Source organism: Diorhabda carinulata, chromosome 1, assembly GCF_026250575.1.
Source record: "Diorhabda carinulata isolate Delta chromosome 1, icDioCari1.1, whole genome shotgun sequence".
In the NCBI taxonomy this organism is placed as follows: Eukaryota; Metazoa; Arthropoda; class Insecta; order Coleoptera; family Chrysomelidae; genus Diorhabda; species Diorhabda carinulata.
The window spans coordinates 12,442,733-12,457,718 of record NC_079460.1 but is presented as its reverse complement, the minus strand read 5'-3'; the positions used below and the strand labels follow the sequence as shown (position 1 = coordinate 12,457,718).

Sequence of the window (14,986 nt, the reverse complement as noted above, 5' to 3'; positions counted from 1 at the left end):
TGTCAAACCATTCTCAAGGAGAATATAGAATAGCCAAGTTATATCAGTTTGAAAAAAATTCAGGTTTTGGTGCATGTTTAAAATAATTACTGTCTCTCAAATGTAATACTTGAGAAAAGGGCCAATCTTTTTTCAAATTTTAAACTAGATTAGAGCAAATAGATCGGTATTAGTTTAAAATTATTCAATCACTGTATTTTGAGATGAGTATTAAGCAATTATACAATATACATTATGTATCAGAAAAATTAATTGGAACATTCACTTTGTGTCCAGATCAAGAATTATAACTAAAGCGTTTAAAATGAAAAAAAAATGAATGAGTGTGTATAACTCAACATATAAGTTATCTAATAAGAAGAATGAAACTTTTTTGATAAAATTCAATTTTATTCATGCAAGTGTCACAGAGGTACAATTATTTTAGCATTTCGATACCTTTGCTAGCAAACAATTTATTTGTTGGCTCAAAATATGGGCTTGTTTTAGCCTCCATTTTCTCCATTCATGCCAAGTAGTTTTCTGCGAGAACTTTTTTGATCTATTAACAGCCGATATTTGTTGGTGCCTAATATGGAGAAAAGGGGAGGTAAAGAATCAATTCACTGTGTAATTCTTGGAATTTTGTAGATGAGGTTTATAATTTTTTGTAATTCCATCCAGCATTTCATTTATTTTGTATAGTTGAAATATCTACAATTTACTCCATGTTTGTGAAACTTATTTGATGGACATATTCTCTGGAAGTACTGCATAGTATTGGAAACAAAAATAATATTTTAATTTTAGTTGATTTGGTACATTTAAAAAAGAGGTAAGCTAAAACTTTCTTAATATACAATATGGTGCAAATGAAATTAATAAATTCGTTATGTTGTAAACTAGCGACTTTATGGGAAAATCCTGAAACCCGTCGATTTTTATTTTTATACGGGCTATTCTTAAGGATACCATTTTATTTTTGACGTCATCTAGATGAACGTGATTTTTCAATGGAAATGTGGGGTTGTAATATATTATTTGAAAGGTTTTTTAAATACTCATTTAACCATATCAAATTTACAGTAATTGATTTGCAATTTGTCACAAATATTATTGATGAAATTACAACAGATTTATTAATAAAATGTATTAAGTCTTGGTAAGATGTATTTATTAACAGAAAAATAAATTTTGTAAAGTCCGTCTCTGGTAATGAAATGTCTTATCTACCTATTTTTTACCTTTTTTTAAAAATGTAATTACCTTAATAACATCAATATTGATACTTGGACAAACTTGACTTTCTGTCAAGTGATTAATAGTATTATTGTAGTAGACGAATTCAAAAAGTATTTGTATCTATCAACATGAAGCTGACTGAAACGCAAAGAATTAAATCCCAATAATAATGGTTTGTGAAGATAAAAACACGTACGCAGAAAGAACCAATTCTACAATCCACTGTAAGCAAAATTGAGAAAAAATCCAGAGAAAGGGATCATGCCTAAGAACCTAAAGGTAGTGAAAAACTAATATCAGAAAACAACAATCTAGATGTTCTGTTAGCAAATAATCCATAATTCTAATAACAGTTCACAGCAAATAGCATTACACAAATACATGGACCATTTAATAGTTCTTAGAAAGCTAAAGGAGAAGTAGCATCCCTATAAAGTTAAGTTAGGACAAAAACTAGTGGAAAATGATTTTGATAGACGATTTGAATTTTGTGAAATTATTATGGAATATAATGACTGATATTCGATGTTTTTCAAAAAGATTCTTTTTCTGATTAAGCTACATTTCTACTAAACGGTCATGTCAATTGTCAAACTTATCGGTAGAGGCCTACGGAAAATCCACACTGGCTCCAGAATACCGTACTCAATACCCAGTGAAAGTTAATGTTTGGGCGGGAATAATAGATAATAGACTTGTTGGATCATCTAAGTTCCAAGAAACCTTAACAGGTCCTCGATATTTAGAATTTCTTCGAAATTTCTTGCTCTCAGAATTGATCCGGTTGTTTTCAAAGAAAAATGATTTATGATTGCAGCGACTCCAAACTATGCACAACTTCTTTTCAAATCGGTGGATAGGTCGGTGAGCAAACAATAGAATGACCGCCTAGGTCACATGATTTGACTCCTTTTAATTTCTTTTTAAGAGGATACTTGCAGAGTAAAGTGTACCAAAATAGAACACAAAATATCATTGAACTCAAAGAAAGGTTACATATTGAAGTTGCACAACTAACTAACGGAAGTTATAGAGAAGGTTCGAGCAGAGTTCGCGGCAAGTCTTTCTCATTGTATTTTAGATAGATAAACAATTCGAGCACCTAATTTATGTTTCGTTGTATTTAATGAATAACACAATTTATTGGGCATGACGGGACTATCTGAAAGCCTATGTCTTCAACGACCCTTGGCCATCCACAATATAAATATGATACTATTTATTGTAATAATAAAAATTTATTCGTTTTTTAAACAAATACAAATATCAATTATTCAGACATATTGATATAGTTGAATGAGTGTTTAAAAGACCTTTCAAATAATGTATTACAACATCCATATTTCCATTTAAAAATTTTAACAATGGCTTCATCTCGATCGCTTAGATGACGTCCAAAATAAAAATCGACTGGTTTCGGGATTTTTCCTTAAAGTCGCCGGCTTACGATATAACGAATTTATTTCTTTCATTTACACCATACTGTAGGTTAAGTTAAGTAAGTTTTAGTTTACCTAACGAATGTGTAGTGTGGTGGTGTAAATAGTGAGATAAATATGGATTAATCTAATTTAGCTTGAAAAAAAGATGTGGGCAGATGTAGCATAGTCTACTTCCTAATACGACAAAGAATATATCACCTAACATAACCAACATATGCTAAAATAGAAAAGGAATCTACAAATGGGTAATTGGTCATAAAAATAAGACATATCTAAAACTCTGTAGATTGTCCATATTATTCAGATAAATTCAGATATATTATCTCTATGAAAACTATCAAAAGCTCGGGTAATGCCGCACAAAGTGATATGTTTCATAAAATGTCATCAAACCCTGACGTCCAAGAATAGTTATAGCAAAATGTAGATTTGAGTTCTTCATTAGTTTGTTATAGTTACGGATATATACGCTACTACTCTTAGAAATCCTAGAATAGCAACGTTTTATTCCTGTATTACTTTAAATCCGAAATTTTATCAAACACAAAAAAAAGAACTACTGCTTATGGAATTACTGAAGATGCAAGTAAAAACAATCTTAATTCAGATATAGAGGTAACAGTTGAAATGAGTTGGATATGTCACCAGAATGGAAAATGATGTACCTAATATGAATCCATGACATTCGAGAAGAATCAAGAGAATACAGAGAGGATGAGAAAGGAAACATAGAACAAAAATGAAAAGCCATATTGACATTTGATGAACTACGGTTAAGATTGTAAGATGAAATGAAAATTTAGATTGCAATAAATAAAGTATATCAACTGTGTGATTGAATTAAAAAAAAATTGAAACCTTAAGAGCTTTGCACATAATTTACTAAAATTACGCCTTCAGCATCACAAGATACGGTTAGCATGACCATCGCTCTGAAGGTTGCAACTTGAACTTTTTCGGCGGTGAGAAACCTCTATGGTTTTACTCCTTTCGATACCTTAATTATGGAGATAGGGTTCATGAATAATTCATTATTACTAACATTGCAAGTAAATTTTCTTAGTATTGTCTATATTGTGTTAACACGTTGACCGCCATGTGATGCCCGTGTGACTCGCATGGCCCTTAACAATATGAGCCGGGCCACTCACATATGCTTCGCACGTAGTATTTCATTTGAGGCCGCGCTGCTCAAGTTTGCATCGCAATATTATAGAAATCTTATGAAGGATAAAATTATACGGCCCACTGAAGAAAAAAAAATTATTGGCCTGGCCTCAAAGGTTAAAATACATAATATTATATCTGGTATTGAATATATGCGTTTTTATTGGTTTTTATTGGTTTTTTTCAATTTTTTGTAACAATAATATTTTACTTTGTGAGAGTGTAAATCCATTCATAATATACAAGTATGGGCAGAAGTGAAACAAGGTATGCAATAAAACTTATCACACTGATCACACTTATAACGAGACGGAGGAGCCTTTGAAGTTATATATTTTCTACCATGCAGTTCAGATAAGTTTTTGTAACAAACTACACATCTACGACGATTACTTGTACCTACTTCTTCAATAAAATGTCTTTCTGTTGGTGAGGGCTTTTCCTTTGGTGTAATTTGAAGCAAATCTTTAGCAATTTCTTCCCTAAACTCTGTTATACTAATATTTTTGCCTGTAACTCGTTTGTACAAAATAAATGCATTTACGATTATTGAGTCCAAGAGAATTTCGATGGCCAGTTTACGGTACCATTTGATACTGCGTCTAAGACAAGAAGCATATGCATTTATTTGGTCGGATAGATCGATGAAATTCTTATTCTCATTGTAGTCTTTGATGGCTTCGGGTTTTTGCGTGATCTTACTAAGACCATATTGTTGCTATGCTTAGTTGTCAACATCAGAACATTTATCACATCATTTTATTATTACCACTGCAGAGTCACTTTCCTTGGACAATTTGTTTCGGATTTCCTTTTCGGTTTCTTCTTAGGGTTCCGACTAAATGAGTTTGCCTATCTAATAACTTACGAGCAAGTTCAAGGCTTGTGTAGTAATTATCTACATATATTGTACGCCCGCTATCCAATAAACTTTTACAAAGCTCCATCACAATAGACGTGGACATCGGAGGAACATTACTCAACAATTTAAGTTTCGCCCATTAGTTCTATACTGGCTGAGAGTGAAGAAGATCTTCAAATCCATTTAGAGAGAATCAACCGAGAATGTGAAAATGTAGGACCCATAAATATTGAAAAAGCTAAATTCATAAGTAAAAACCAAAATATTAATATTAACCCTATTCTCACAATGAATGGAAAACAAATAGAATGGGTGCAAAAATACAAGTGTCTTGGTTCAGTCATAAACGCTCAAATGGATCCAAACGAAGAAATCAAGATGAGAATTGAAATGGCTCGAAAAGCATTTGTCAAATGCTCCTCAATGTTTGCAAACGGAAATCTAAACCTCCACGTCATAAGAGGATTCATGGAATGTTATGTGTGGTCAGTACTGCTGTACGGTGTGTAAACTTGGACCTTAAAAGCTCAAATGATCAAAAAACGTGAAACATTTGAGATGTGACTCTATAGACGTATCCTGAAGATACCCTGGACTGACAAAGGGCGAGCGAAGAATTAAGACGCATTGGTCGTAAAATAAAGCTGTTGACAATTATTAAGATAAGAAAAACATCTTACATAGGACACATCTTATGTAACGACAAATACCTACTGCTACAGAACATAATGTAGGGCAGAGTAGAGGGAAGGAAAGGCATCGGCAGGAAAAAGAATTCTGGCTCCATAACATGACTGAATTGACAAATCCCAGCGTCGGATAATTGTTTCATGTTGCTAGGAACAGACACGCATTTAAAAACGTGGTCGGCAACCTTCAATGAGAAGATGACATGAGAAGACGGCATGAGAAGAAGAAGAATTAATATATAATATAATAAAATTACTTTCATTCACCAAACTTGTCTTTGAGATACATGCAAATTGAAGTGACTAGTTTAGAATCAATTCGAGGTGTTTAGAACTTGAATACCTATTTGTTCACTCCCTTTGATTTATTATTGAAATTTCACATTTCATTACCCTCTCCAGATAGAAATGTAAAGGTTTATTCATATAACTTGATACACAACTCAAAGCGTTTCAGCACCATAAAATATTGTACTACTTATTTTAAATGTAAGCATTTATGATAGAGGGCATATTGGTTGAAGCAACGAACGTTTCAATCAAGAATTGTTAGAAAGAAAGAACGCTGAGGTAGAACGTGTCAGATTATGTGAATTTGAAGCCAGCACAGTCAGATTTCGATAGTACTTCAGTGTGTCATTGTACAATATCAAATAAAGAACATTATAGTTTGGTTGGATATTGTATAATAATCAATTAAGCCTGTTTTTAATGTAACATTTCTTATTTGTCCGACAATATAGTAGTCGATGCAGTAGATTTAGGAGCGAAACATTTTCACATGGATATGATATGTGTACGGTCAATGTAGATGCAGAAGCTGAATCGCGTCGTACCGGACAATACTGATTTTTTTTGAATATATGATGTCATTACTTGGATCTATCTAACGAGATAAAGAATTTTTCACAGCTGTTACAAAGTTTTATTACAAAAATGACTAACTACCAAAAAACCTGTACAAAATTACTATCAATGTTAATGTACCCTAAAATGAAAACTCGCATTTTAATATTGCAATGACATTTGCAATGTAAATAACAATATGATTGAAGCACTAGGTTAATGTGGATAGATATCTAATGCATTAGAACTAATTCCCAAAATTACTACTTGTCTCAAACAAAAAGTGCCCAAAAACTGTCCTATCAAATTGAAACCCATATTACAAAATAATTTCAAATTATTCATGATCTAAAACTTCTTTGTAACCAAAAGCTTCATACTTGTATGGAAACGTAGTTAATTGAAATTGGAATGTAATTTGAAGTAATTAATTTTATGATAAAAGTCCAAAGAAATAGGGACATTATAAAACAGACAAGACTATAAAATGAAAATGTTTACACAAATAAGAATACGAGAACAAAAGTTATAGTTCAGAATAATACGAATGAACCTAGTTTTTTCTCTACACTGTTGATGAATTGGTCACAAGTCGAAAGATTCAATTTAACTTGTGTATAATAGACACAATGGAATTTGGAAATTGGTTTCTTAAATTTTAGTTTGTAAATAGAAATATATTTAACATAAAATAACTTTTTCATATTTTGAATATTTGCGGTTATTCAATCAACATTATAACTAAAATGTGTCATAAATTGAGTTTTTGGACACCTTTGAAAACCTTAACATCCCAAAAGATGAACATAACATTATAACAGAATTGTGACGCATATTTTCAATTCTTTTTACTTACGTTTGATTTTTTTAATTTTTAGGAACCCTGGTTTGTATATAAACGTTTTCTCAATTATATCAGCATTTTAGAGTGGAATTACACTGCAGAGAATAATAGATTAACGTGTCCCTCGCAAAATCAATCAGGCATTAAAAATGGGTGTTTTCATTTTTAATAACCATTATTTATATATTCTTGAAAACTATTACGAGTTATCATTTTCACAAGTTTTTCTACGCAGAAAAACAGTGGTTTTATTAATACATTTTTACTATAGCATTCAGTATTCTTGCCTACATGAATCATACTACAATATTCGATGGAATTGTTGTTTTTGTAACCATCAGAATTATATTTTAAAATTTGGCCCAATTCTATTCAAGTAGTTAAGAGACTTAAAAGTGATTCTTAACAAGATCGAAAAGAATATATATAAAGTTTCGTAACAAATTACAAATGAAATTAGTTCGCTACATCACTTGGTCATAAAAAAATTACAATTCAATCGCCAACGACAGAGTGATCGCGACTATTAGTGTGTTGTAAAGTAAAAGAGATAGGTACTGTTTTGTTCATGATTATACTGTGGTATGTTCGTTGATATAATTATATTTTAATTTTGTCATTGTGAAAAATAAGGAGGTAAATACTAATATTAACAGCGTGATTATAACAGTAAATACAAATATTTCGCAGGACATATCCAATAAAGATGGAACTCCAAGTCCCTGTTAGCAGTGACTATGAAAATACATTAAAATGTGATCGCAATTAAGAAGTTCAATACAAAAGCTGTTGAATATCAGAAAAAAATTTCATAGGCAAAGGAATTAAGTCGTTGTGAAAATATTACAGGAATTACTACTATCGCCCATTATTTATAAAATCGTACGTCTAAAATTACATGGCGAGGTTCAACTACCACGAACACATTTACGAAGACGGAAAGTTATTAAATTTGATAATATTAACAAGATCGCACAGTATATAATTCTTATTTTAACCTTCCAATAGACGCGCCCCATTTTAGAACGTGGATTGTCGCGCATCACCTGTCAGGTGCAAAGTTGTGTTATATAATCTTAAATGTATATTTTCTATAGATTGTAAGTCGAAAGCACAAGTATGAATTGCAATACAAATGTATTTATTGATAAATTTAAAATACAAACCAGTTACACTAAAAAGAGGAAGAAATCATATTTTACTTTTAAGATAAACTAAATGCACTAATTCATTGATTTCAAAATAAAGTTAAATTCAAAGTAAAAAAATCAATCACATTAAGAACAAATAAAATAAAAATATCTTTTAAAATGTTTAACATTTTAAAGACTGTCCTCATTTTCAAAATTTACTTTACTCATCGATACGTAGCAGGAGATGCACGTAATGACAACATGCCCTAGACATAGGTATGTACCACATTTTCTACAGCAATACTTAGTGTTTTTTCTTTGCTTGTTCTTTTGGCACGGGCTAATTTTCTTTTCCTGCTATTTTCGACATTTTCAGGAACCTCGGATGTAGAGGGAGATTCTTTCGGAAGAAATGTGACTTCTAGTCCGGTACGCAGAGATTGAGGAAGTTGATTATTTGAGGTAAGCCGAACCATATGTTCATGCACTAGATCTTTTGCAAGCTGGCGTAAAAACAATCGTCGATGCTTTAGAACACCGCCATTTCCTGTAAATATGATTTGTGCGTTTATTCCAGCAACGTTTAACATAGAGAAGATCATCATTGGCCATCGTCAGGTACCTCTAGAAACATTCTACGATGCATATAGCTTTTCAACAGTGTCCACGCCGCCTTTAGTCTGGTTGTAAAATGTTATAATTTCGTGTTTTTTATCATCAATTGAAGCGTCGAAATGAAGGCTAGGAATTAAAATGACATTTTTCCCTTTCTTGGGAATATAAGAGACCATTGTACCCTCCTGTCTAAAAGCAAAATGCTAGACTTTTCTTCGCGATACTTCAAACTTTTCAAATCTGGAGGAATTTGCCATTTAATTTTTTTTTTTATATACTCAGAAAAGATAATTTAGTATTTGCTAAATCTTTTAGCAAAGAAACGTCACTAAACCAATTATCAGTGGTGACATTACGACCTGTATTGATAATCGTGAAATTAGTCGTTTTACAACATCTGTTGTTTTATTACTCAGTGCAAATGGTCCTTGTAGCTGTGCACCCGCATATATATCCATATTGGATGTATAAAATATTCGTGAGTCAATTAACACAAAAATCTTTAATTCGTATTTTGCAAGTTTGGATGGCAGACATTGGCGAAATATGCATTTGCCACGAAAGGCTTTTAACTTTTCATCTATTACAACATTCTCACCAATGGAATAGGACTTTCTACAATTTTAATTAAATTTCTCGAATATCTCTCTTACAGGGCAAAGCCTATCGAGCTGTTTTCGTTCTACTCTAGTTTGTTTGTGGTCGAATCTAAGGCATCTCATTATAAATCTAAATCGGGATAAGCTCATTGTTATCCTAAAAATCTCAATACCATCCCCATTCGATCCCCATAAATCCTCAAGCTTCAATCGGGAATTTCTGTACACACCTGATAAATATAATAAACCAATAATAGCCTTGATCTCAATTAGGTCTATCTAACGGGCATCTCGACTCCTAGCATATTCCGGTGCTATAAGTTTTATGCATTGATTGGTGCACTCAACTATTTGATTCAATATTGCATCATTAATTAGGCAATGCCAGGTATTAATAATTGTTTTTGCATGTTTGGCGGCACCTATTACTCTTGGAAGATGAACTAATGGATTTTGTTTCCCCAACTTTTGTCTTGTGGAAAACGGTATTTTTCTCCAAGCCATGGAGTCAATTACTTTGCCCTTTTTTTCGCCGACTTGCTATGTAATTATCATTGTGTCTTCAAAGTCACATTCTGCATCACTTTGGTCAGTATCTGAATTTTCTTCTCTTTCCTCAATCTGGTCTTCCTCTTCAATATCAGACCCGTCTGATTCCGTAAACTCGTCGTGGTTGTCCTCTGATTCACTATCAAAGAGTATCTGATGAATCTTTGCGATATCATTTTCATTTTCCAAATTAAAAAACTCTTTCTTGGAATTCATGTCGAGTCTAAAACAAAATTATAACAATTAATAGTCGCACGCACCTCCCAGGTGACGGAAGTTTTTGGTATAAATAACAAATTTTGACAATTAAAAATTGACAGGCGATTTCAGGAGTTACAAACAATAAAATTATGAAACGCAAAATTAGTATATGATAAAAATAAAAAACTTACGTCGATTGTCGCGGTCATCTGTTTTTCGTTCACTGACAAAAATGTATCTATCATATAGTTGCAACTGAATCACTGTTCGATAGACCGTAGAAAGTTAGGAGTATCGCGAAAAGCTCGTCCCACCACTCTCACTCATTTGTATTCAACACATGATTATATGAGGGCGTGCACCTCACAGATGCAACGCGTCTAATGGAAGGTTAATAAAGAAAGCAAAATAATTACTGTGATCAAAGACGTCTATGCGTCTATGTAATTTCTAACTTTACCATTGCTAAGCAGAACAACTATACTAACATAGAAAACAGATTAATAAATTTTATTAGAAAAATTTTCTATAAAGATATGAAACCATCAGTTTTTGAACCATATATATAAAATTATTTTTGTATTCTGTTCTTACAAAAAAAGTAACTACGCGAAATTTACGTTGTCTAGCTTTAATATTTTTTAAGTTGCATGTCTTTTGAGATACCAATTCCAAAATTTGAAGTATTATAGTGATCATCAATCTTCACCTTTTAAATTTTTCTTACATGGTGTTCCAGAATGCTGTGCCATATCAAAGTAACATTTTTTTAAAAGAAACGCATTATATCCTATTGCATACTTGGAATCAGCTTGATTTTCCCATAACAATAATGAAGGGTTGTGATTTGTTCTTCGGGGTAAACAAATGTTATAACCAATTATGCATGTTTATTAGTTCAATACCCTGTACAATATGGAAAAATAAAGATCTGTTGCGGTAAAGACATTCAAATGGTAGTAAAAATTATGGATAATTATTTATTTCGTTAATATCCATTGAATCTGATACAGGGCGAATTAAAATCTCCATTTTTTCAAATGAATATCGAAAAGTACTATCAACATACTTCATCTTTGATCAAGCATTTCCTATACCTAAAATTGTTAGTTCTAGAGATATTTTGTCAAAACAATGATATTGTACCTATATCTAATTATTCAACAATTGATTGTGAGTTGATTATGATTTATTTGTAAAAAACTGACATTTTATCATTGCTGTTTGGAACTGTATTGCTTGGCATGAGATATTTTCAGAAGAAATCGACCACCTTATTAAAAGTATGCCTTTGTGTGTCTAAGCGCATAAGACATTGTGAAGGTCCAACACATTAATGTTTTCTTTTTTTTCTTCTACAGTTGGATTTTTCTCAAGTTTTGATCGATTACTTGTCTAACCCTAAGACACAGGTATACAAAATATTCTTGTAATACATTAATAATTACTGAGTGTTTTTAGTAGGATTGGACGAGGCATGGGTAAACGCTGGACAAAAGGTTGAACAAGTATGGGTTGACATAACCATCACAAGCAGTCGGAAAGTTGTTCATGAAGATTTATTGACACATTTCCAAGTACCAACAGTCATATTGAGAGGACAGTGGCTTAATGGAAACAATCATATTGGAATTGAGAGTTAATTTCTGGAGGAAAGTACCATAATATTCGTATCCTTCGAAATTGCGACTATCATGACATGAACGCAGAGGTTTAAGTCTTTTTTGCAAGTGTCTAGGCAGAGTTAACGGCAATTATGTGGCTATATCAAGTCAATTACACTGAATATGTTGTTAATGAAATGTCTCATGAGCGCGGTATTACAGTTTTATGTCGGCCACTATCGTAGCGAGCTTCACTCTGGGTACAGACAGATTACATAGCGTAACACTAATTGGAATTGAAAATTGCAGAAGAGGAGCGTCTTCTATATACTGAATAGGAAAAAGCTATCAGTCATTGGAAGAGGAAATAGGGATACATTTATCAAATAAGTTGTTATTTATTTTAGGACCAAAAATAGTGGCAGTTTCGTATCAATAAAAGTAGATTAAATCACGCGAATAAAATTCTGAAGAGCTGTTACTTTACTTTAGAAATTTTGTAAAATACCAAATACAGCAAAGATGCAGAAAATAAACCATAACCAATATTTGAAATTATAATTAGTATATTATAAATAATCCCTCCGTAATTAATGATTCTATTGTTTTTCGGTATTGATAAAGTAGCTGACTAATTTCATTTTCAGGTTTTTCAGACTAAAGATGAAATACTTATTCAAATTATGACCAACGTTAATGTAATTCCACTAGACATATAAATAAATGTATATTTATTTATGACCCACGAGTTAGAAACAAAATAAGTTGTATTCGAACCATAAAAAATATTTTTGTAATACATTCACCATGAATTTAAGTGGGACTCCTGTAAGCATAAGCACCAATCACCTTTCATTACTTACATTTTCACCCGGACCGCCAAAGCCTATATTGTACTCCCCCATTCCACTACCACTATCCTCTCTCGGCGTTCCGGGACCTCCATTCGCAGGTGAATTTTTCATACCATCCATACCATCACCATTTAATACTGGACCCATTGAATTGGGTCCCATCGGTCCCATAGGCCCTGAACCATCTGGTCCTCCCCCCATCTGAAAGTCTCCTGGCATATTACCTCCTACTGCTGGTTTCATTAATGTGTACATATTTTCCCCACCCGAATTGCTCGAGTCTTGGGGACTGGGCATTATTGGAGTACCAGGACCGGCGGGTCCTGCAGATCCCGGGGGACCTCCATAATTACCCGGCGATGAAGAGGAATAATTCATGGGCTGAAAAATTAATTCAATTCAAAAATTAAAAATCTATTTCCATTCAACAAAAAAACAGAGCTCGTTCAGAAGTTATATGTAAAACTTATATTTCCATTTCTATCTATTACAGGTGAATCTTCAAATATGGACTATATAAAATAATTTAGATAAAAAAATGTTATGAGCAACACTATTATTTTTTAATTAATAACATTAATAATTTAATACATTTCAGGTTATTAACGACATAGAGTAAAACCATTATAAGGTCTAATTTCCTTAGTTATTCTTCATAAATCGTTTGCATACACTTTTTAGATTTCATTTTTTTTGTCCAAAAATAAGCTATGCTGATATGAATTATTTTATGGCTATATTTCAAATTCCCTCGGTTTTGGTAAAGATTAACGCAATTTAAATAGAAAAAAATTATTGTATCCTAGGAAGCTGATTATTTTCAGAAATACAGGTGTGGGCGTTTGTAGGAGTATTAGAAGTTTACTAATTGAGTTGAAACAAACCTAACAAATATTACAATTTATTGATAGTAATATAACTATATTTAATAAAATTTTACGAATACCTATCTTTGATGTTGGTGCATTATTGGAAAATTTCTGTTTCAACTATTTAAACAATATGCAGTTCCGGCGCACTGCAATTTATAAGGAGCGTTTGATATATGTCACTAGTTAAGTTTTGAATATTAAATCTTAAATATTTTTAATGGTTAAACTCAAATTGACGTACTTGGTAACCTTGAGGAATTAAATTGAATAAACTATAGTAAAAACATGGATAAAGAAAATAAATAATGAACTTACTGTTGATGTATTGGGTTGCCACTGAGGCCTCCCTCCTGGTCCTGTCATAGTCATAGGTGGCATAGGACCTCCAGGACCCAGACTGCTATTAGGGGGTGGTCCTCGTAATCCTGGACCATAAGTACCTGGCCCCAATGGACCCATAGAAGGCCCCCTTGGTGGATTCATTCGATTCATTGCTGTTGGAGGACCTAAATACAACAAATAATTAATATTCCATAAAACAAGTGATTGATAATGTCACAAACACACATGCCCAGGACTACAGAAATGAAAAATTTACTTTCCACGACATATTGTAAACATTTATTGCGTGAAAGTGACAAGCATAGTGTTAAAAAACAGTATAATTCTAATTGTGTATCCAAAAATTAATTATAGGTTACATATAGAGTTTTATTCTTAACTAAATAAGAGTTTCCAGTTATTGCGTTTTGATAATTTTTGGAAACCTTTAACAACCGAAGCGAAATACACCAATACACCGACAATGAAAATAACAGGCTTAACAAATTAAAGCAATATTTATAAACTTTTAAATTCAAATGGAGTAAGGTTATTGTTGATAATAAATAACTGTTTACAAATTTTAGAATGTAGAGGTTTATATTTAAAGGATCGATCTTTCATATAAAAAAAAGAAATTTATTGTGATTTTGATTATTCACGATCTTAGCTATCATAGATTTCATCCAGTTTTGTTGCTAATTATATGGATATTGGAACAAAATTTTTTGGATTTTAGTGAGTACAGTTAGAACTGTTGGAATAAGTAACACCCATTAGTTTTACATTATAAATATATTTCTTGCGATCAGGATAGAGATGCAGATTTACATAATTTATTTTTTTAATGTGTACAAATGAAAGATGATAATTCTATTTATATTATCAACATTCACTTTTGAAAATTGTTATACCATAGCTGACCCAGAGAGTTCCTTCCCTGTCCCAAAAAAACTATTATATATTATCACGTCGAATATTAACCTAGAGTGTTTAGATTCAGACATGCAACTAACAAGTTTGAAACATTTGTATTTACAATGGAAGCCCGTATTGGAAAGTCATTGTTAAGTACCATAATGGATCGTGTGAGCAACGCAGGATGATTAAATATTTGCGTTTAAAGAAGTATAACGCAAATTCATAAAGTTTCTGTGGATACATTGG

The 14,986-nt window shown here is 32.0% G+C and overlaps 1 protein-coding gene across 8 annotated transcripts in view; it reads right to left on the bottom strand.

Annotated features, from left to right (window-relative positions):
* The window catches only part of LOC130895660 (single-stranded DNA-binding protein 3), a 73,175-nt gene that overhangs the window by 16,691 nt on the left and 41,498 nt on the right, over nt 1-14,986 (bottom strand). For 6 of the 8 annotated variants that reach the window (XM_057803100.1, XM_057803118.1, XM_057803144.1 and 3 more), the window contains 2 exons: nt 13,814-14,004; nt 12,636-13,007 (listed from right to left, as the gene is read on the bottom strand). In XM_057803100.1, coding sequence (XP_057659083.1) covers nt 12,636-13,007; nt 13,814-14,004 — 563 coding nt within the window. Of the gene's footprint in view, nt 1-8,195; nt 10,191-12,635; nt 13,008-13,813; nt 14,005-14,986 lie in introns of those variants that run through there. The other 2 variants (XM_057803152.1, XM_057803126.1) reach the window with 2 other exon arrangements.